The sequence below is a fragment of the Lycium barbarum genome, unplaced genomic scaffold, assembly GCF_019175385.1.
Source record: "Lycium barbarum isolate Lr01 unplaced genomic scaffold, ASM1917538v2 unchr_scaffold_11, whole genome shotgun sequence".
Classification (NCBI taxonomy): domain Eukaryota; kingdom Viridiplantae; phylum Streptophyta; class Magnoliopsida; order Solanales; family Solanaceae; genus Lycium; species Lycium barbarum.
In genome coordinates this window covers 58,506-83,307 of record NW_026843418.1, presented here as the reverse complement: position 1 = coordinate 83,307, position 24,802 = coordinate 58,506, and the positions used below count along the sequence as shown (strand labels likewise).

Sequence of the window (24,802 nt, the reverse complement as noted above, 5' to 3'; positions counted from 1 at the left end):
TAGAAATTTAGGATTGAAAGCACGTGTTGCACTCTTTTCCTTAGTGCGGTTTTGTCCCGAAATGGATTTTCCGATGAGGTTTTTAATGAGGCAACAAGTACAACGTGCTACGCAACAAAGATAAAGGGCCAGCACTCGGACACACGAGGTCACACCTTCCGAGTGGGGGCTTGATAACACTCACCCGACCTCGAAGCTCGGATAAGTGTTAGGGGGGGGGGGGGCACAACACCCACATCGAAGCACGCCACGATAAAGAGAAACGAAGAAGCTCAGCATTTTCCACGACAAAAACGAAGGCTGACCACCGGTCATCGCCTTCGATGTAAGGACCTAACGATCATAATGAATCGTGTCCCATTCAGCATTTGCCACGGCAAAAATAAAGGCTGGCCACCGGTCATCGCCTTCGATGTAAGGACCAAACGATCATAATGAATCGTGTCCCATTTAGTGTTTGCTACGGCAAAGATACAAGAAATAAAAATTCTCATATGTACGAACATTTACAATACAAAGACCATGGCATTGGTCGTATTTCGGCGTTGTTCAATTTATACGCCCTACACCAGGCACTGTGGTCGAAATTCGACAAGGTCAACGAGGTCATTACGAACCGGTCACAAAAATGCCGGTCCTAAAGAGGCGCCTATCACGGGCACGGAAAGATCCGACGTCACAAAACATCTTAGTAGGCCCTACGGGCAGAATTAATCAATGACTACGGGTCATCTTGTCCGAAAAACGGACCGATAATTCAAACCAAAATAAAAACGAGCACACAAATAAAGAAACAAGAAAAGTGCAACTTTCATATATACAAAAGGTACTTTTACAAAGAACACTTTCACATCAAAGGTCAAAAAGCCAGCAAAGGCAAAAGCCAAGTAAAAATCCTATGTTAGATGACTGGAGACAGAATGATCGGACTCGGTTCTCTCGGAATCGTCTGAATCGGACCCGAGGGCGTGGTTTGCCTCCTCCTCCATTCCTTTGGCCTGCTTTATCAGGGCCGGAAGATCGGAGAATCCGTGCTCGGCTTCTTCGAGGGTGAGCCGTCGAGACTTCCACTTCTCGTACTCGGCGACGATGGCAGTATGAGCCTCGGCCGCCTCCACGCCTTTCCAGGCTTCTTCTAAATCAGCCTCGGCTTTAGCTGACTTAGTCTCCAGCTCGGCTCGGTTCGCCACAGCAATATTCCTCATGTGAACAGCAGCTTCTAGCTCAGCCTTAAGAACATCGTTGGCGCTCACCGCCTCCTCCAGCTCGGCTTTCAAGCCCTCACATATCCGAGACCGCTCCTCGGCTTTCCCTTCAAAAACTCCCATACGTTCTTTATACAGGGCGGTGTCAGATTCCAGTAGCCGGTTCCTCTCGGCTAGGCCCACTGCATCGGCCTTCACCAAATCCAGTTCCCCCCGGAGTTGGGATACGGTGGTCTCCAGCTCGTCCAGCCTCGACGAAAAATGGGCTTTGTCTCGGCTAAGGCCAATCTTCTCAGTCTCGAGGCTTCGGTTATAATCGGTCATGGCGACCAATTCGCTCTTCAAACGACGATTTTCGTCCTTGGCCGCATCGAGCTCGGGACGAAGGTTGGCAAGAACAGCCGCCCGACCCAACTCTTCCTCTCTTTCTCGGAGAAGATGCTTATATTTCTCCATTTCTCGGCCTTGGGCATCTAGTTGGCCTCGAAGATCGTCCATCTCGTGTTGGGCACGGAAGAAGGCCTCATTGACCAGTATCACACTCTGTAAGAAAAACAAACATGAAGAATCAAACAAAGTGAGCATAAAGTCTGATGATGTATAAGGGTGGCTGAGGGTCTTACCCGGTTGCCCGCGTGCATGCCTTCGTTCATAAGGCACTGCCAGGTGACCCCGGTCATTTTACGCTTGTCCGAGTCGGAGACAAGAGGCCGTAAGTAGCTTGCTACTCCCACCAGGCGCGATAGAAAGCCGCAATCCTCAGGGACGGTGATTACGGCCGATCTAGTCCTTCTTGGTTCTACGCTCGAGGCTGGGAAGATGGTCACCAGGTTATCTCTAGAGCCAGATTCTGCCTGTCAGTTAGCCGGCCTCGTGGCTCGAGGAATTGGCAGATGTCCGAAACCCGCAGTTTCACCGGTAGCAGGAGGAGTGGTTGAAAACATATCTTTAAAATCTTCAGCTTTCGGAGCCGGGGTAGATGAACATGGCGTGGACTCAATGTTTCTGGCAAAGACCGGGGGCTCCGCAGTCGAAACAGGTTCATGGTCGGGAGACGGATGTGCGTGAATGGGGGCTTCGGTCTCCGGGACTGGGGCAATCCTTTGATCGGCTGCAGTGACAGCCGTTTCCCCCGGTCCTTTCCTCCTCTGCAGGGGAGTATCTTCCGGAGAAGTTTCGCCTGAAATGTTGACAAAGTCAACCGACCGGAGAGGAGCCGGGGAAAGGATTTCTTCCGCACCTGAAGGAAAAACGGAAATCAAGAGACCTTCGTTGACAGAAGGCAAAGGCGGAACGGAGGCGGTCTCCTCGGGTACTGAAGCCGTTGACGGAGCCGGGTCGACCCTCCGAACTATGATGTCGGGCTCCGCTCCTTCTCTCGGGGGCCGGGCAAACACCTTTTGCCTTCTTCCATTTGGGCGGCTCCCCCTTTTCGGAGGGTCGTTTCCTTTTGGCAACTTCGGCAAGAACACGGGAAGAACCCGCCGTGTCGAACGCGGACGCCGGAGTAGGGGAAACGACCCCCGACTCCGATCTGGATGCCACCGAGCCCTTCGGCAAACCTGAACGACAAAGGCATAGGCAGGGCTGAGAAAACTGACGACCGCGAATGGCTAAAGATGCAATAAAAACGGAGGAAAAGTCAAACGTTACCATGATTTTGAGCAATCCATCGACCACGTGACAAATGGGCCCATGTTCGGTCCTCATAGGGAAGCTGGCCGAGGAGTGTCGTGACCCATTCACTCAGATCACGAATGACCGGGGGGACAAATCTGTTTGCTGCAAAAAAAAAAAGGAAAGGGCAATAAGGAAACAACACTAAAAACGGCTAAACAAGTAAGGACGATTGCTCAAAGATCGAACTTACACTTATCGTTCCACTTCTCCAGAAAAGGTAGATGGGCGGCCGGGATTATGTCCTCGGTTTTTACCCGGACATAGCTTTCTAGCCATCCCCTGTCCCGGTCTTCATCCATCTTCGAGAAGAACGGGTTCCGGCTACGCTTGGTTAGTTTTATGACACCGCCCCGGAATATTCTCGGAGAATACAGACGTATTAGGTGGCCCAGCGAGAATTCCTTCTCGGCTCTGTTGGCCAGCAGCCGGAGGCAAGCAACGACCCTCCAAACGATTGGGCCGATCTGTGCCAAAGTCACACCATAGGTCCGGCATATATCCAGTATGACCGGATCAATCGGGGGGTCGAGTTTAAGGGTAAAGGGATAAGAGTACACGTACAAGAACCCTTCCCGGTGGTCGGTAATGGATTCGTCCGGCCCGGGTGCAAAAACCCTCACTGGGCGTGTGTTCCACCCGCAGTCTGCCCGGACTGTGTCAAGCTTATCCTCGGTTATGGAAGAAGGATATCGCCTCACGTCGTAACCCCGGTCTGAGACGGCAGAGGGCTTTTCCGCCTTGAGGTCTTTATTGAAGTTAAATTTGGCCGGTATAATATCTGAGGCCGTGGTCTCGGGGTTGCTCCTTTGTTTAGTCGGAGACACAGTCTCGGCCCTCGGGGATGAAATCGAGGGAATTTCAGGAGAAGTGGTTTCAAACATATTTTAGAAATGAAGGGAAGGGAATTTCGGAAGATAATGCAAAGGAAACGGAGGAAATGGTGATTTGAAGAGCAACTGGAGCAAAAGGCAGTTGGCGAGAATGATGACAGAATTAATCTCCCTTTCGCGTAAAAATAAGCGAAGATTTGGTAGTAGATTTGTTGTAGAAAGGATTAAGGTAGAACGCAGAGGAGAGAAGAAACAAAAGAGAAGATCGTAAAAGTGAAAAAATGAGGAGATGAGGGGCTTTATATAGGCATAAGGAGGGGAACGGTTATCGAGGAGGGCCAATCGGGGATCGCCACGTGCCCCATCATTAATGCGAAGTGACCCGAAACGACGTGCAAAAGGCGGTTGGCAGGAGCGGACCATCCGGAGCAGGACACGTGGCCGTCGAAGGAAAAGGCATGACGCAACTATTCCCGCCAAAATAAGGAGACAAGAGTAGGCCATCCGGGAGGTCGGTTGTATGATTCATCCACTTCCCGTTACTCCGATGGATCGTTGACCCGGGAAGTGTGGGGGCTATCTGTCTACGGTAAAAACCGGATATGAGTCATATCCGGAGAAACTATGGATCGGAGGAAGAAAAGGGCCGGGAGTTCGCATGGTGGGCGTCGCACCTTCCCGGATAAGCGCTTTAATCGAAGCTGAGCAAAGGCGCCCTTTGGTCCGGTCTCTATCCCACCGATGGTTCGGGGACTCTTCCCGAGGGTTCATCACCGTTGATCCGGACACCGTTTGCCCGTGTATCCGTTGGTCCGTTACGACCGTTGCTGAAGCGCACCAGTGGTGTCACGTCATGGTCGGCCACCAACTATGCGTGTGTCAGACGGCGCCGTCAGTCCAATCCCACCAAATCCGTGCAGGGGCTGTCCTTTTTATTGTTATTTTATCAGATGTATATTGTATGAGGCCCATGGGCTCACTGCTATAAATAGGGCATATCCACCTCCCTTAAGGAGGTTGGGCTCTTCTTACTTTCCAAGAACATTTGTAATAGAGGAACTCTTGTATACTAATTCTTCCATCATTTAATTCGGCCAAGGCCGCCTGTCATTGTGATTAGTGCATTTCATCTATCAAGTATCATACGTTTCTCACTAACCTCTATATATCACTAACCTTCAAATATTTTGTTTTCCTTGTCTAGTACACATCAAGAACAAAACACATATCCTATACCCACCTATAAATTAAATTGATTACCCGAATCCGGGGTAAATAGCACTAATGGTTGTTATCCCTTTTCTTATATATATGTTGTGTACTTGTGGCTTAAAATGTCTATGTTATTATTAGTGAAAAATATGTGATAATCCTTTCGATCAAAAAAAAAAAGGTGGGGGGGGGGGGGGGGGGGGGTGATGCATTGCTTAGAGCTTTGCCATAATAGGGTGTTAAATCGCTACGGTTAGCCAATAATATAATTCTATCATGTGTTTTTGTTTACTTTATTCTCATGGAAGATCCTGGTTATGATTTTTCTTATTTTAAGTAATGGAATCTTTGAAATACATAGTAGTTCTAAGGAGAATATTTATACTTCAAGTGAAGAAAATATTTATGCACTCCGTTAGAGGATTTGTAAAATTGTATCATGAATGCTTACGGATTTGCTGTTATATTTTTGACATCTCGCTACTATTGAGGGGTAACAGAATATCTTCTAACTCGTTATTTTCTCCTTTTTCTATCTTGCATGAATTACCGGAGCAATGAAGAGTCTCACAAAAGACTCGACGAGGCCGCTATATCAGGACACAACCACCGCATTTCCTCTCGTGTTCAAATTCGTGTCTCTAATGGATCACATCTTAGATATCCAAGGCTCTTATTTTGGGACAGCCTATACAAAGGCCTTCCTGCTATTTTGTTTCGATCTCTTTTAATTGCTTTATTTGCCCTATCTGTTATGGGACCTTTGAGTGTGTAGTGGGTAGCTTATTCACAGTCTGTTCACCTAGAATTATTGTTACGGTTAAGATATAATTCAAGAGCTTAATCAGTTAGAGGTAATAAGGAATTAATTAGTTAGTATCACCTATTCTACATGTATTCGTTTAGCTCTTTAGACAAGTTCGGAAGATTTTCTCATAGGTGATTTAAGTCACATTTTGCATTCATAATTTTAACTAGCATGGAATTCTTGGTCTCAAGTTTAAAGATGATCTCAATGTCCAGAAAGTGATTTTGTTTGGCCTAACTTTCAACCAATAATTTAGTTAGTCCTTTTCGCATTGTTTAAAAAGATCAAAATTTCAATCACAACTTGATACATGGTTTCCTTTTAAAAAATAAAAAAAGGGGAGTATAAAGACGTCTTAAGCATTTGTAAATGTGAGTTTTTTAAAAATAATAATAATATTTGTGAGTCATTTGGTTTTTAATCAATTCATCACTAACACCATTTTGTATTAATCTAAAGTTTGGCCACTAGATTAGTAATGAAATTATGTTTAGCTATTAGTAATCTACATCACGTATAATATGGTACCCTTTTTCTTTAAAGGCTTTAAAACTAGTGTTCTAGTGAATACTTGTAGTCCTAATGATTTTCATGTAAATATGTACTCAAGGTTTTCTTTTCTAAGCAGTATGGGAAGCAATCTTTAAAATGACATTTTGCTAGCTAGATTTAATTTTCGTTTAGCGCAACTCTGATTTTCAAACTCATTCATGACTGATTACTTTTGAAAGTAATGTTTAACTATTGTACTAATTTAACTGAAGAGGTACTATTCATTTTATATATTATAGTCTTATATACTTTATATAACTCTCGTATATTCGGCTTTAAATTAATTAACCTAAGTTTGGTCGGTAACCGTATTTAACGGATTCTAATAGATGCCTAAAACCTTCCCATTAGGATATTTAGAGCCCTTACCTAGAATTTATTAGGTTAGTAAGACCTTTAAAATTGGAGTTTATTTTGGGCATTTACTTAGTTAAAATAGGTGTCCTAATTCACCGTTAAAATAATTAGGTGGCGACTCCTTAAGTTAAATAATTAGGAATTACCAATATGTTGTACTCCGCTTTGACCCGTTTAACATGAGGTATAATAGCTTGGCGACTCCATTGGGGACATTTAGGTTCTTAACCATAACAAACATAGGTTAATTAAGTTATTGTGCTTTAGTTGTTCTTCTTATGTGTTTTATGACAAAAAAAAAAGTGATTTTTTCAATTTATCTCTTTATTTGCTTTAACTATTTCTTTTATGTGATAATTTTTGTTATTTACTTTAACTATTTCTTTTGTGTGATAATTTTTGTTATTTACTTTAACTATTTTTGTTATGTAAATTCTTGTAATTACATGTTATTGCATTCTTTAAAAAAACTGTCATCCCGGTCATATTTCCTCCAATTACAGAAAATTCACACTATCACACGTGCACGCGAGGTGTGTTTTGCGCAGCTGCAAATTTCTTTCAAAATCCCAAAATTTAGGAGAGTTGGCATATGCGCGAGGTGTCCGAATTCCTGGTGACCGCGTAGCCTTCTCACTTGAGTAGTCCGCTCGGGAACCTTGTGTCTAGTAAGCCAAATCTTAGAAGACTTAGGATAGAGCTATGCCACCAATTCCATCTAAGTCATGCATGCATAAACCTTAGGTGGGTCGGTCCTTGGTATCGACTCCACAATTAGGAAGCCCACCAAATTGTCGACGGGTTTCATAACACAACGACCAACAAGCATATTATGTGTAACGTGATAATGATAGAAGGATCCAAGCCTAACCATGACATGTCGAGTTTAGGAGTCATTTCTTTTTTTTTTTGGTAAGATGGATTTCGTCCCCCAAATCCCCAAGATTAAGATGGTCAGTGGCGTCCCAAGCAAGCTGAGGATGTGGTGAGAAGATTTGGACCTTGGTAGTAGACTGGCTGTTACGAGGAGGTTGAGGTTCCTCACTTCACTGTTTTAGATCACTCCCGACAAACATGTGATTAGAGCATTACTTCAATTTTGGGATCCAAATCGAGTTGTCTTCAAATTTAAGGACTTTAAACTCACACCCACATTGGAAGAAATCAATTATTTCACTAATTTGAAATAACAAGGGAGAGGTCAGATTATCCCACACAGTCAATCAGGGAAGAAATTTCTCCGCTACTTGGGGTTGAAGAACGCTAAGAAACTCCGATGCTTCGAGAATAACTGGGTCTCTTTGGATTATTTGTATGAGAGGTACGGTCGTCAAGATGGTCACAACCTGTTCAAGAAGGAATTCTCATGCACTCCCGCCCATTGGCAAGTTAGACGTCCCATTATATTTGTTGTTGCCTTACTTGGGACTTTGGTATTCCCACGTGAATACGGGAAGATCAGTACTTGCATATGTTCTGTGGCTCGAGCACTTTTTGAAGGAGTTGCGGTGCGCAACTCACCTTGGTTCCCATGATTTTAGCATAAATACTTCGGGCTCTAGGAAAGTGTAAAAGAGGTGAAACAAATTTTTTTGAGGATTGCAATCTTCTCTTCCAGATGTGGGCAATGGAGCATTTTTACCAACGTCCAAATATGGCAGACATATGTTTCAGTGAATCAAATAAAATTGATAGTTTTTATGAAAGAATGAAACTGTTTGTATCTCCAGTCGACACTAATGATTGGTATGAGTTCTTGATTTCCCGCACTGGTGATCAAATCCAATGGAAATACCCATTGCTATCATGTACCACGGCCTACATAAGAGGTAGAAGACTTTACTATATCGAGCTTATTGGGTTGAAGGGCCTCCAGCCATACGCTCCAGTACGCGTACTTTGACAGTTCGGTCTAGATCAAGTAATACCTCTCCAAGCTAATATGAGTGGTTCTGAAATCCTCTTTGGGCCAGACTTTAGAGTTCCTAGAGCTGGCCAGATTCTTAATAAATGGGATAATATTAATCTAATCCAATAAGTATTGGGGTTGGACCGGCAGGAGGTATCCCGGAATATCATGCGTGGCTTCAATAAGACTATGGTAACATAGATCCTAGCCCAGCAGGTAAACCAGGCTTCGAGGATATTGGGAAGACAATTTGGATAAGACATTCTCGCTTGGGGACCATGGTTGTCACTCCTGAGATATGGGCTTAAATGGCGAATATAATGTAGTATTTGGGGAATGTGGGAGCAGGGCCTAGCAATGACGGGCCATCATCTTCATTTCCGCTGCCAGCGTGATCAAGTGCAAAAGATCTAGGCCAAGTCTTAGGATTGTTTTTACATTATGTCATATTTTATGTATTTCAGTTTATTGTCTCATCAATATACTAGCTTTTGTTATTTCAATGAAACTTGACCTTTTATTTCCAAACTCAAGTGTCTCAATTTAATGGCTTGGATTACTCTATCATAATCTCCAATATTTGGCGTTAGGCCTACCTCTGGCACAAAAGAGGTCCCCTGCATAATAGGTTGCGCTATGATTGCTAGATTTCTCTTTTATTATGTGATTTGTTGCTATATAATATATGTTTCTTTCAACATTATTTGTCAAATGTTAATATTGTTTTATTAAAGTAGCAATCATGCACAATATACTAACGTAGTTTTCGTCATTTTTGAAGGTTTTCTTTTATTTTGACTATTTCCCCAAAGGTTGATTCGTGTTGACTGCGAACTGGCGGATCACCCATACTTCACAAGATCAAAGGCACAAGCATCCAACGACATGAATGATTCATGTGCATCTGAACAGACTGGCTTGAGACTTATCACCGTTCCGAGAGACGAACCTGAGGCTTCGGAGGGAAGGAATGCTGATGAACTCATTGCCCAATTGATGCAACAAATGGCTAACATGCAAAGTGAAATTAAGCGACTTCAAAATCTCACCAACCTGTCCATTACACTCCTCCCCATGAACAGAGAACAAGTGCGACAATCCCACCATCCTTTTCGCCTGTTGACTCGCCTGCCCCTCAACCCTTTCCCTCAAACCCTGCACTTCACACAATCAATCCAAGTAATACTAATTCGCCCCCCATCCCACAACACACTAACCTACAACAAACCATCTCACAACAATGTAATCCACAACAAGCCATCGCACAACTAACTAACCCACAACAAGCCATCCCGCAACAAAATAACCTGCAACAAGCCAACCCACAACAAGTTAACTTTCAACAAGCCGATTCGTTACCCTTCTCCACTCCATATATTCCTCAGCCTTCTGTTATCCAAACTATCCCACTCAACCAGACCACTCCACTTAACCGAAGCTACCAAGAAACCCAACACATACCGTTGCCACACACTGCTAACCATAACACGCAGTATGTGCCACCAGTATATGTAGCGGAAGCTCAACCTTTCACTACCCCATTGCAAGCCATGCAGCATCCAGAGGTTGATCCTTATGAGGAGATAGAAAGGGAAGCAAGGGCAAAAATGGATGAGAATGTTGCAAAGGAGATTCGTAGTCTGAAGGAAGCGTTTAAAAGCATCCAGACCCACAAGGGATGTGAAGGACTTGAATACGAGGATCTTTGTATTCATCCCGATATTGAGTTGTCTGCCGGATATAAGGTGCCAAAATTTGATATGTTTGATGGAAAAGGAAACCCTCGGGCTCATTTGAGATCGTACTGCGAAAAGCTTGTTGGAGTAGGCAAAGATCAAGCTATTAGGATGAAGCTGTTTATAAGGAGCTTGACGGGAGAGGCACTCGATTGGTATATATGCCAAGATCCACAGAAATGGCGTAGCTGGGGGGAGATGGCGCAAGAATTCATGGATAGATTCAGGTTTAACACTGAAACCGTCCCAAATAGATTCTATTTGATGAAGTTAGAGAGAAAGTCAACAGAAACTTTCAGGGAGTATGCTATGCGGTGGAGGGCAGAAGCCGCAAAGGTCCAACCACCAATGGCGAAAAGTGAGATGACGACGCTCTTTGTACAATCTCTAAAAGATGTAACATACTATGAAAGGTTGATAAGTGTCATCGGGGAAAAGTTTTCTGAAGTTATTAGGATGGGAGATTTCATAGAAAAAGGTATCAAGACGGGAAGAATCACAAATTTGGCATCCTTGCAAGCGATAAGTAAGGCAATTCAATCACATTCAATTGGGGGAACAGTCAAGAAGAAAAAGGACGGAGTATCCGCGGTCATGACCATCCAGGAACGTAGACCAAACCAGATGTTAACCTACTAATACCCTTCATCCCAGCCTTTATATTACAGCCAATACGCCCAAATCCCTCAGCCTTATTACCAACCTTCACCCGCTCCTTATCCTATTTACCACACCCAGCCAACATATTTCCCACCTCGAGCACCTACCCATCAAAGCCCATCATAATACCAACCAACCTACCCGCCTCAAACCCAAAACCAACCACAAAATGCACCCAGACCCCGCCCAAACTTTGAAAGAAAGCCAACCAAAACTTATACACCATTAGCCGAACCCTTAGCCCAATTATATGAAAGATTGAGAACCGCAGGGATACTGTAACCGATTCAAGGAAGAGTTTCTAACCCCCTTCCAGGATGGTATGATGGGACTAAGCATTGTGCGTATCACTCAGGAGTTGCCGGACATGATACTGAAAATTGTCTTACTCTCAAAGACAAAATCGAGGCGTTGATCAAAGAAGGAGTCATCCAGCTCAAAGGAGCTCCCCCAAATACAAACAACAACCCTCTACCAAATCATGATGATGCAAATGTGAACATGATCACCATTGATGAGGACTGTAACTTGGAAGGGACAATTGTACCGGTCAAAAAAGAAGAAAAGATTGAATCATCAGCCATTATTTCTCCCATAATCACTGTCCAAATGAGAGCACCAATTGAAGTGGAAGTGCTCACTCCGAGGCCTAGGATCACAGCCTTAGTTTCTCAGGCACCTTCTTTCAACACCAAAGCAATTCCTTGAAATTACTCATCTGATGAAAGGAACAAAGGAAAAGGAAAAGTGGTTGTAAAAACTATTGCTGCTGGAATGACAAGATCTGGGTGATGTTATGGCCCCGAAGAGGTAGCATAAGGAGCATCGAGTAAGGAAAACAACCAAAAGAAGGCTGTGACAGACACTGAAGTAGAAGAATTTTAGAGGAAAATGCCGACTAAGGAATATTCTGTTGTAGAACAACTAAAGAAAACACCAGCCCAAATTTCTTTATGGTCATTGTTGATGAATTCTGAAATTCATAGGAGTGATTTAGTGAAGGTACTAAATAAAGCTTATGTTCCAGCCGATACCTCCAGCGAGAAATTTTCAGCCATGGTTGGAGAAGTTCTAGAAGCCTACAAAGTCTCTTTTCATGATGATGAATTGCCGCCTGAAGGTTTGGGGCACAACAAGGCATTGAACATTACAGTCAAATGCAGGGATAAATTCATTTCTAAAGTGTTGATTGATGGGGGTTCAGCCGTTAACATATGTCCTTTCACTACTCTTCGAGCTTTAGGAATTGATATCGGAAAACATCGCGACAGTCACGTGAGAGTTAAAGGTTTTGATAGAGCTCAGAGGGGTGTCATAGGGGAAATGGATTTAGCACTAGAAATTGGACCCATGGAGTTTATGGTGTATATCTGCTAGTTATAACTTGTTGATAGGAAGGCCATGGATCCACATGGCTGGAGCAGTCCCTTCTACCCTACACCAAAATTTGAAATTTGTCTGGAATCATCAGAAAATTATGATCCATAGAGAAGGCAACAATTCGATCTATCCCGAAAACTCAATTCCTGTTATTGAAAGTGTAGAAAGGCTAGATGGATCTATTTTCCATATTAAGGAAATTATGTGTACTACTCAAGTTGAAAGGGCAAAATTGCCACGTGTGCTTATGATGGTGGCCTAGGAAATGTTGAAGAATGGTTTTAAGCCTGGTCGAGGTATCGGAGTGAACTAGGATGGAATAGTAGAACCAATCCAATTGCCTGGTCAGAAGGATACTTTTGGTCTTGGATATGAGCCCACTCTTGAAGAAATCTCATTGGCTAGTCTCAAAAGGAAAGGTGATATTCCTTTGTCAAAGCCTATCCCTCTCCTGAATCAGTCATTTTTCAAGGCGTTTGTCACCCAAGTATCAGAGGAAGCCGCTGAAGACAACCTCGTGGAAGGTCTAAAGAATCTATTCATTACCGAGGAAGAAGTTGAATGCAATGTGATTCTGGATGATTGCCCTGACTCTCTTACAATCTGGGATGCTGAGCCTGGAGATGCTTTAAACAATTGGACTTGTACCCCAGCCCCCGGTTCTCTGGGAGTCTTGGTAGATGATTTGTATTAGTATTTAATGAAATAATGCAATTCAAATTGAGGCTTGAATTGTGTTTATGCTTTTGTTATGTTTTGCCTCCATCTTTTGAAAGCTTAAATGCCAAATCCAAACTATGTTTTTCTATTTTTAATTTCGTCTTCATTTAATTAATTTCTCTTTTCTTTTTCAGCAATCAAACTAGTATATCTGCTGATACTGTGAATGTGACACGTAATGAAACAAGCGAACCAATCCTAAATGCCGAACAAGATTCTGAAGAATATGAAGAGGACATGCAACCTGAAGAGTTAACTAAAGATTTTGAACATTTTGAGAATAAGCCAAAATCAAATTTGGATGAAACAGAGACCATAAACTTAGGAGATTCAGAAACAGTGAGGGAAACAAGAATTAGCGTCCATTTAACTCTGTCACAAAGGGAAGAATTGATCAACCTTTTGAGAAAATATATAGACGTGTTCGCTTGGTCTTATGATGATATGTTGGGTCTAAGCACGGACATTGTTTCACACAAGTTGCTTATTGATCCATCTTGTCCTCTAGTGAAACAAAAGAAAAGAAATATTAAACCGAATTTGAGTTTAAAAGTCAAGAAAGAAGTCTCCAAGCAATTTAATGCAAAGGTCATTCGAGCTACAAGGTATCCCACTTGGCTAGCCAATACTGTGCCTGTACAAAAGAAGGATGGCAAAGTCAGAGTATGCGTGGATTATCGGGATCTCAATAAGGTTAGCCCGAAAGATGATTTCCCCCTCTCAAATATTCACATACTTATTGATAATTGTACGAAGCATGAGCTACAGTCATTCGTTGATTGCTTCGCAGGCTACTACCAAATTCTGATGGATGAAGAAGATGCTGAGAAAACGACATTCATCACACCTTGGGGAGTATATTATTATCGAGTGATGCCTTTTGGACTCAAGAACGCAGGTGCCATCTATATAAGAGCCATGACCACCATTTTTCATGACATGATCCATAAGGATATTGAAGTCTATATAGACGATATCATCATCAAGTCACGAAAGAGTTCAGATCACTTGACGGATTTGAATAAGTTCTTTGACAGGTTGATGCGATACAATTTGAAATTAAATCCCGTAAAGTGTGCATTCGGTGTTCCTGTAGGGAAGCTGTTAGGTTTTATTGTGATTAGGAGGGGCATAGAATTGGATCCTTCAAACATAAAGGCTATTCAAGATTTGCCCGCCCCAAAGAGTCGAAAGGACGTGATGAGTTTCCTTGGTCATCTCAACTACATCAGTCGGTTCATAGCACAATCAATAGTAATATATGAGCCAATAATCAAGTTATTGAAGAAAGATGCTGCCACCAAATGGACGGAAGATTGCCAACAAGCTTTTGATAGCATCAAAGGGTATCTGTCTAATCTGCCTGTTTTGGTGCCTCCAGAATCCAGAAGACCTTTGTTGTTGTATTTGTCTGTGTCAGCGAATGCATTTGGATGCTTGTTGGGACAGCATGATGAAACAGGAAAGAAGGAGCAAGCAATATACTATTTGAGCAAGAAGTTCACGCCTTATGAGGCCCGATATACTTTGTTGGAACGCACCTGTTGTGCCTTGACTTGGGTTGCACAAAAGTTGAGACATTACCTGTCTACATACACTACTTATCTCATCTCAAGTACATCTTTCAGAAGCCTATGCCTACTGGGAAGTTAGCTAAATGGAAAATTTTGCTAAGTGAGTTAGATATTGTATATGTTACCCAAAAGGCTGTCAAAGGGCAAGCAATAGCGGATCATTTTGCTGAAAATCCCGTAGATGAAGAATACATGCCTCTTAAGACTTATTTCCCAGATGAAAAGGTGTTGTTTGTCGGAGAAGATATCTCAGAGGAATATCCAGGGTGGAAAATGTTCTTTAGCTGCAAACTCCAAAAGAGTCAGCGTTGGAGCAGTTTTAGTTTCGGAGTCAGGCCAGCATTATCCAATTTTAGCAAAGGCCAGGTATTCGTGCACCAACAATATGGCAGAGTATGAGGCTTGTATTCTTGAACTCAGAATGGCCGTTGATATGAACATACAAGAATTATTGGTTATAGGCTATTCTGACTTATTGGTTCATCAAGTACAAGGCGAATGGACCACTAAGAACATGAAGATACTTCCGTACCTGCATTATGTGAAGGATTTGTGTAAGAGATTTATCAAGGTGGAATTCAAACATGTCCCAAGGGCTCAAAATGAGTTCGCTGATGCTTTGGCAACCTTGTCCTCTATGATTCAGCACCCGGACAAGAATTACGTAGATCCTATCAAGGTGAATGTGTAAGATCAACAAGTCTATTATTTCCATGTAGATGAAAAGCCGGATGGAGAACCTTGGTACTACGACATTAAGAAGTATCTCAAGGCAAGAGACTATCCAGAAGGCATAACCAGTGTCCAGAAGAGAACACTTCGAAGATTAGAAAACCACTTTTTCCTAAATGGAGAAATCCTTTATAGGAGGACTCCAGATTTAGGATTGTTAAGGTGTGTTGATGCCAAAGTGGCGGTCAAGCTGATTGAAGAAGTACATGGCGGTACATGCGGGCCTCATATGACTGGCTTCACTCTGGCTAAGAATATTCTACGAGCTGGCTATTTCTAGATGACTATGGAAACAGACTGCATTCGTTTTGTGCAAAAATGTCACCAATGTCAGATTCATGGCGATTTGATTCGAGTCCCACAAAATGAGTTAAATGTGACGAGTTCTCCTTGGCCATTTGCAGCTTGGGGCACGAATGTCATTGGTCCTATTGAGCCGGCCCCGTCAATGGACATAGGTTCATTTTGTTAGCCATCGACTACTTCACAAAATGGGTAGAAGCATCTTCGTATAAGTCAGTGACGAAGAAGGTAGTGATAGACTTTGTTCGCAATAATATCATTTGTCGATTCGGAATCCCTGAGTCAATTATAATAGATAATGGGGCTAATCTTAATAGTGGTCTGATGCGTGAGATATGCGAAACATTTAAGATTACTCACCGCAATTCCACCCCTTATCGACCTCAGATGAATGGAGCAGTTGAAGCAACCAACAAAAACATCAAGAGAATATTGCGGAAGATGATTGATAATTACAGACATTGGCAAAAAAAATTGCCATTAGCCCTTCTCGGCTATCGCACCATTGTTAGGACTTCAACCGGGGTAACGCCTTATCTTTTGGTCTATGGAACAGAGGCTATGTTACCAGCAGAGGTAGAGATACCATCCTTGAGAATTATCTAAGAAGCTGAGTTGAGTGATGTCAAGTGGATACAAAATCGATATGAACAATTGATGCTCATTGATGAAAAGAGGATGAATGCAGTTTGTCATGTACAACTTTATCAGAACAGAATGGCCAAAACTTTCAACAAGAAGGTAAGACCGAGACAATTCAAACCGGGGCAATTGGTGTTGAAGCGCATATTCCCACACCAAAATGAAGCTAAGGGAAAATTTACACTTAACTGGCAAGGGCCTTACATGGTTCACCGAGTACTGACTGGAGGAGCACTAATTCTAGCAGAAATGGATGGCGAAGTGTGGCCGAAAGCTATCAATGCAGATGCCATCAAGAGATACTACCTTTAGGAGCTTTTCGTTTATTTTATATGTAATATCTTGTAATGTCTTTCTATGTAATGAAAACTACGTTCCCTCGGTGGGATACGTAAGAAACCTATATCAGGTTTGATCTCTTTAAGATAGAAATTTCTAAAATTTCCATTTGCTTGTAACATGAACTACGCCTGACCTGATTCCCGTGGTGGGATACGTAGGCGGCCTACATCGGCTTCGTTCACATTATTAGAAAATTTCAATTTTATATTGCCTTGTATGTTTTGAACTACGCTTGACCTAATTCCCTTGGTGGGATACGTAGGAAGCCTATATAAGGCTCGGTCTCGTCATGATGAAAGTTCAATATCCTCCTATGCCAGAAACTGGAACATTTTTTAAGGGCATCATTGCAAAACGATATCGAGAGACATGAAAGAGTATATGGTCAACAGAGTCATCAGACAAAGGAAAGACTTTGGAGAAAGGACGTTCGCTTTGTTTCACAGCGTGTCACGGTTCAAAGTTCGGCAGAAATTATTTATCACTATATACATATTTACCATAAATTTATGCATATTTCGTTTTGAAATAATATGATTTTTAATCAAATAGTTTTATTAATTGGCCAAGACTTAGAAATAGGCGGAGGTTACAAGTCCAGACAAAGCGGGAAGCACGAAGCATCAAGAACTGGATCTTCAAAGTCAATGCGAATCAACCACCCCCGAAACTTACAAATTTTCTTTGAGTGCAGGTTTTTAAAATTGCGGAAACTGAAAATCTGTAATGTTTACAGCCTTGCAAGGACTATGCATTGAACGGTTTGAGTTTTCTTGTAACATTTAAGAGAAATTATGCCTCTCAAGTGTCAATTTACGATAAATTAATTCTTAAGTCTTACAAAGATTTTCAAATGTATCGATGCACAAATATTTTCTACTGCTTTCAAATGCTCCGCATAAATGCTTTCAAATGCACTGCACATGCATCGCACTACTGCTTTCAAATGCTCTGCATAAATGCTTTCAAACGCGCTGCACATGAATCACACTACTGCTTTCAAATGCTCTGCATAAATGCTTTCAAATGCACTGCACATGCATTGCACTATCGCTTTCAAATGCTCTGCATAAATGCTTCCAAATGCACTGCACATGCATTGCACCACTACTTTCAAATGCTCTGCATAAATGCTTTCAAATGCACCGCACATGTATTGCAATACTGCTTTCAAATGCACTGCACATGCATTGCATAACTACTTTCAAATGCCTTGCATGCCCGGTTTAAGAAACACTGCACACGCACTGCACAAATGCTTTCAACCGTTTCGCGTAAATGCTTTCAAACGCACATGCACCGCACAAATGCTTTAAAATGCACTGCATAAATGCTTTACACCATGAATCATGTTGGTTTGAAAAATCTCGTTTTCATTAATTGTCACACCCCAAATCTGACACTCAGGCCGTGACCGGGCACCTGACGAGCTTCTACCCATAAGGCGAACCCTCTAAGCAAATCATGCGAAAATTAACGAATAAAATGAATAATACGCAAAGTCTCATAATATAACGAAAAGTGCGGAAGCGATATACAAATACTGAGTCTTGCCCATAAACCCCATAAAATGTCTAAGTCATGGAACTACTAGTCTGAATAGAAAAGTACGCGACAAAGCTCGAAATACTACTAAGTCAACTAAAGAAGAAGAGGCCGCCATGATCTACTGGTGGCTCACCTCTACTGAACTGGACTGAACAAAGCTGGAATGAATCAAGTATCGGCTACCTGGTCACCGTTAACCACACCTGCACACATACAACATCGACAAGTGTGAGTCTAAAAGACCCAGCAAGATCATCGACACTCTCAGCTTACCCTTGGGGCAAGTCTTTGAAATCCCTGATAATGCATAAAAGCAATTACACAGTACAAGTATATTAAATATATACAAACACTGAAGCTAACCTAAAATCATGGAGCACAACCAAGCAAAACATGAAATACTCTAAATCTGAATCTATGCTCACAGGACATAGTACGTATTTATCTATGTCTTACCCCGTTTTCCGGAGAGGGCATTATTTACCCCCATCTTACCCGGACGAGCAATACATGAAATACACTGAATCTGAATGTATGCTCACGGGACATAGTACGTATTTGTCTATGTCTTACCCCGTCTTCCGGAGAGGGCATTATTTACCCCCATCTTACCCGGGTTACTTAAAATTCTAGCATCTATCTCTCACCGAACATCAATGGGACCTGTGGAAGTATGCCCCTATGAAGATATGATAAGTGGAACATACATCTAATCAATACCACTTCTAAACTTTACATTTATATAAATAGTATCTATTTAAGCGAAATTACGCTAAAGGACTCATACGGTCATTACTTTAGAAACTTAGAAATTATCCAATTTAGATCATGCTTGCCCACTCACAAGAACTAAATGGTTTAAATGCATACATACAACACAAACCATATGCTTTTTATGAAAAGCAAGTAAACTAAGAGTTTAAGCCTCACTTGCCTTATAACCGGAATGCAAACCTCTCTTGAAACGCCAAATTCTCTTCAAACGATCTCCAATAGCCTCAATCTATTTAATAACATAAATAATGGGTTCAAATTAGTCTAGGGAACTGATTCCATAATTTTAGATAACCCTGGGTCAAAGTCCAATAACTATCACGCTATTAGTAGACTAATCCCTTTAATCACCATTATGTTCCACAACTCAATTGGTTGAAAAACGTTTCCACTATGCTGTTAATGTTATAATTTATAAATCTTCTCTTATCATTAAAACTAGAAGAGAGTAGAACTAAATGGCAATTCTTTATCCGATCAAGGAAAGAAAAAAAAAAGTTAACAGAAGCATATGCTTTGTGGGTTGAAAAATTTGGTGCAAATTCCTCTGTACAATGTTGAAATAAGATCTAAAAAGGTATTGTTTATTATTAAATAATATTTCTACTCCCAAAGCCTAATGAACACAATCATGACACCCATAATCATTACGTCCCCAAAGATGAATTCTCGTCATTATCTCATAAAGAACAAATTGTGCTACAGATCCTAATTCAATTCATGAAACATGGATATAGAAGGAACTAAGTGCAGTACCTGAACTTGACGGTTGGAAATTCTAATCTTCCTCACTTTCACAGCAAAACCTCTCGTCTGATGTTTCATGTTATTCCCCTCAATATCAGAATATTATATTAATACCTAGTAACAGTCTAAGACGTGACAGAAGAAAAAGGGAGTGGGCTTGCCCCACTTTTTTTCCCACTTAAACCCTATCTTGTCTTATTTAAAATCCCACCATCAATCAATCTACCACTAATCATAATCGTGGGTCCCTCTAACCATTGGGGAATTATTAACTCACATCTAAACTTTTCTTGTCTTCTCTATTATTAACGTGGCCAGCAACCAAAGTAATGGCCTAACCCACTTATTCACTTAACTGTCTTTTCATAAAATATATCCTATAAATTATATATACAACTAAATATATCTACATATATATTATATGAATATATTTCATAATTATCTGCTTTGGTATAAGACCGCTAAAATTAAATAAACTATGAATAAGGAAGTAATTCGAGACACTTGGAACAATACTGGAATGTTACATTAATCATTGGGTTTTAAAGAAAAACCTCATTATGCCGGCTTAGAAAGCCTAATTTTCATAAATCATTTGGCTTAAATAGCCTCATCTTCATATCCGGTTTGAGGCCTCATTTTCATTAATCATCACCCAAGGGCATCATTCTCATGAATCATATGCCTAAAACCTCATTTGGATTAGTCTTAGCTAAGGCTATCATTTTATTAAATCATTGCATCTCACATGGCTGCATTCTCGTAAGTTAAAACTTGAGATGTGTCATTTTCACGCGTTTATTTTACATCGCTTTGCCTTCAATATTTATGTATTAACTTTTTATCTAGCTCAAGTTTCGCATGAGCTTTAGTGCAACGTGGAACTATTTCTTCGGCAGTGAACTGGGGCAATTTGTTGGGAAGGATAATTAGACTTCCCGACAAAGGTCAAGGGTCTACCTCGAACGCCCGTCTCTACCCCCGAATATTCTGCTTACATCCATAACCCGATCATCGAGTTCACTCATATTCATATTTCAGAATTCTCAAGTCTGATATATTCCTCGATCATAATACCCAGTGTCATTATAATTCGACACTGGGACAATATTTTTCAAATATTCGCACCAATCGTGACTCGTTATTCATAGGTGTCATAGTTTTTCTAGAACCACACACGGCCTGATTCTCGTGCAACCCGGGATATATAGGCAACTCGGAGACTGGAGTTCGGCCACAATTCTCTTAAATTTTCTTTATCCTTATAGTCTCCCAAATTCTTTTAGTCAGGACAAAATAGGCTACTAAGTCAACTTCTTTGCCCGAAAATTCTTTCATCATTACCGGCCAAAGAGGGACAAGTTGTTGACACCAAATTTTGTCCCGCCTTTCTTCCAAAATATTTATTTATATTTTATTACAATTATTTGCTTTCTATTAATATCGTCATTTTTCATTATCCAACTATAGTCACTGCCTATTATCATTATTATTACCGTTATTATTTTTTATTATTATTATTTTGCCATCACTTAATTATAATTGTCATGATTACTTTTAACATCTTATGCATCGCATTTATTTTATACAATTAGACGATAGCATTTACTTACTTCTAAACTTTATAAATGTTATCGCGCAATCATTACGATATCATATAATTTTATTTTTATTTGAGTATTAGTAATATATTTTTATATTAAGTAATATTTTAGCACGCGTTAATGTATAGTGTACTAGAGAGCATCTTTTTATTTTTAAATTTAGAGGCCTAGAAATTAAAGGAAGAATGCAGCAAAGGCCAATAAGCTTTACCTATTCAAATTTCAACCCTTAAAAAAACGGCCCATCTGCCTCCATTCAAATTCGGCTAGCCCAACTCAAATGACCAGCCCATCAACCAAATTAGCCCATTTAATTCTTTCTCTTGAATTAAGACTATAACTAAGCGTATTTGTCTCCACAAAAGACGTCGTTCAGCAACCTTCCTCCATTTTTGATAAAGACCTTCCCTCAATATTTTCAAAGTCAGAATTACTACTTCATTTCGGTGCAATATCTTCATCGCTCTCCCACCATTACGAGTAAGGTTCCTAAAGCTCCAATTCACTCTCTGAATTCCATTCCATTCTTATTTAACCCACTGTCAAGAGTTTTGGACTATTCCAACAGCCTTGACTTTTTCAAACTTCTCATGCTAGTTTGATAGATAAAATCAAAATTGCCAAAGTTTGCTCCACCTTTTTGGTGAATATTTCTGTAATCGTCGCTGGCCTTAGCAGAAGAGGTCAAAATTTTTGTTTGAATTTCCCAACCTTAACGTTTCAAAATCCCGCTCAAAAATCTAAAACCCTATTTTCGTCCTATATATACTAGCATTTGGAGTTCATTTGAACAAGTTTTCTTGGAGAGCCGCCTCCTCTTTACCCTAAGTTTTTAGTCGCATCTGAAAGTCACTTCTTTAACCTTGGTCAATCTTATTTTTTTTTTTTTTACTCAAAAGTTGAAATCCTAGTTTCTCTTTAGTTTAGTTTTGGTCTGTCCGTTTCCATCTCGTTCAAAGAGGAGTAGATCTGAAGACTTAAAAGCCTTAGTTTACTGCACCTAAAGCAGGTAAAATCTGATCCTTTTCGTCTCTGTTTATGCGATTGAAATTATTATTTTTTCACTACTAGAGATGTGGCTTTTATGTTTAGTAATTCGCTTAGTCTTTCTATTTTTTTTGTTATGTTGCTGTTCTCTGTGCTTAATATTTGTGGCTCTGCTTTCTGCTTTGTTCAAAGTGCAACATGGCTTAGTTGATGTCATTTTCTAAGTATTTTAGCTTAACTTTGATTCTGGTGTGTGAAGTTGCAAGGCATGAATCATTTACAACTTTAGGTACCTTTTATCTCTTCAAAATGATTTTAATCTAAGAAGATTAACTCAAAGTATGGGCTGTTATTTTCTTTTACGGAAGCTCACGTTAGATATATTCGTTTCCTGCTATTCTTGTTTATTTGTTCTTTGTTCGAGATGAGTATAATTTGGGATTTGTTTCGTCGTTGAATATGTTAAAATATGCGACTTTCCTACCTGCTTGAATGTGTGTACAATTTAAGTGAAGTAAAATAAAGAAGAACTAGAAATAAGATCATAAATGTACCTGAAGACTGATTTCATATACTTTTTGGCAAAAAAAAAAATCCTACTCAGAAAAAAAATTGTTAACACAAAATGAGCAAAGAAGGCGACGATTCTTGGTCGTCAAAGAACAAGCAAGTGTTAGAAAAAGAAGAAAATGAGAAAACAAGTGAAATAGTAACAACATTAGATGTTGTTGCAGTTGGTGTGGCTTTTGCTGCATGGGGCATTTCTAAGTTAATTGGTGAAAATGAAGAAAATAACAACAAGATGATGAAAAAGCTATATCTGTGATCTTCGTGGCAAGAAATGAAATTGAATCCCATTTTGATTTCTACTCGTATTACAAGTTCTATCTTAAATTCTTATATTTTTCTAATTCCCTGCAAGCTACTTTAATATTGCACTAATGGTTGTTATCCCTTATATATATGTTGTGTACTTGTGGCTTAAAATGTCTATGTTATTATTAGTGAAAAAAAAAGGTGGGGGGGGGGGGGGGGGGGGCGGGGGGGGTGATGCATTGTTTAGAGCTTGCCATAATAGGGTGTTAAATCTTTACTGTTAGCCAATAATATAATTCTATCATGTGTTTTTGTTTACTTTATTCTCATGGAAGATCCTGGTTATGATTTTTATTTTTATTTTAAGTAATGGAATCTTTGAAATACATAGTAGTTCTAAGGAGAATATTTATACTTCAAGTGAAGAAAATATTTATGCACTCTATTAGAGGATTTGTAAAATTGTATCATGAATGCTTACGGATTTGCTGTTATATTTTTGACATCTCGCTACTATTGAGGGGTAATAGAATATCTTCTAACTCATTATTTTCTCCTTTTTCTATCTGGCATGAATTATCGGAGCAATGAAGAGTCTCACGAGAGACTTGACGAGGCCGCTATATCGGGACACAACCACTGCATTTCCTCTTGTGTTCAAATTCGTGTCTCTAATGGATCACATCTTAGATATCCAAGGCTCTTATTTTGGGACAGCCTATACAAAGGCCTTCCTGCAACTTTGTTTCGATCTCTTTTAATTGCTTTATTTGCCTTGTCTGTTATGGGACCTTTGAGTGTGTAGTGGGTAGCTTATTCACAGTCTGTTCACCTAGAATTATTGTTACAGTTAAGATATAATTCAAGAGCTTAATCATTTAGAGGTTATAAGGAATTAATTAGTTAGTATCACCTATTCTACATGTATTCGTTTAGCTCTTTAGACAAGTTCGGAAGATTTTCTCATAGGTGATTTAAGTCACATTTTGCATTCATAATTTAAACTAGCATGGAATTCTTGGTCTCAAGTTTAAAGACGATCTCAATGTCCAGAAAGTGATTTTGTTTGGCCTAACTTTCAACCAATAATTTAGTTAGTCCTTTTCACATTGTTTAAAAAGATCAAAATTTCAATCATAACTTGATACATGGTTTCCTTTTAAAAAATAAAAAAAGGGGAGTATAAAGACGTCTTAAGCATTTGTAAATGTGAGTTTTTTTTTCAAAAATAATAATATTTGTGAGTCATTTGGTTTTTAATCAATTCATCACTAACACCATTTCGTATTAATCTAAAGTTTGGCCACTAGATTAGTAATGAAATTATGTTTAGCTATTAGTAATCTACATCACGTATAATATGGTACCCTTTTTCTTTAAAGGCTTTAAAACTAGTGTTCTAGTGAATACTTGTAGTCCTAATTATTTTCACGTAAATATGTACTCGAGATTTTCTTTTCTAAGCAGTATGGGAAGCAATCTTTAAAATGACATTTTGCTAGCTAGAATTAATTTTCGTTTAAATGCAACTCTGATTTTCAAACTCATTCATGACTGATTACTTTTGAAAGTAATGTTTAACTACTGTCCTAATTTAGCTGAAGAAGTACTATTCATTTTATATATTATAGTTTTATATACTTTATATAACTCTCGTATAATCGGCTTTAGATTAATTAACCTA

General features: G+C 40.2%; 1 protein-coding gene across 1 annotated transcript; it reads right to left on the bottom strand.

Moving 5' to 3' along the window:
- Positions 1 to 896: 896 nt before the first annotated feature.
- On the bottom strand, positions 897 to 1,661 carry LOC132625617 (uncharacterized). The gene has a single exon (XM_060340237.1). The coding sequence runs from the start codon at positions 1,659 to 1,661 to the stop codon at positions 897 to 899; it is 765 nt and encodes a 254-aa protein (XP_060196220.1).
- Positions 1,662 to 24,802: the final 23,141 nt, after the last annotated feature.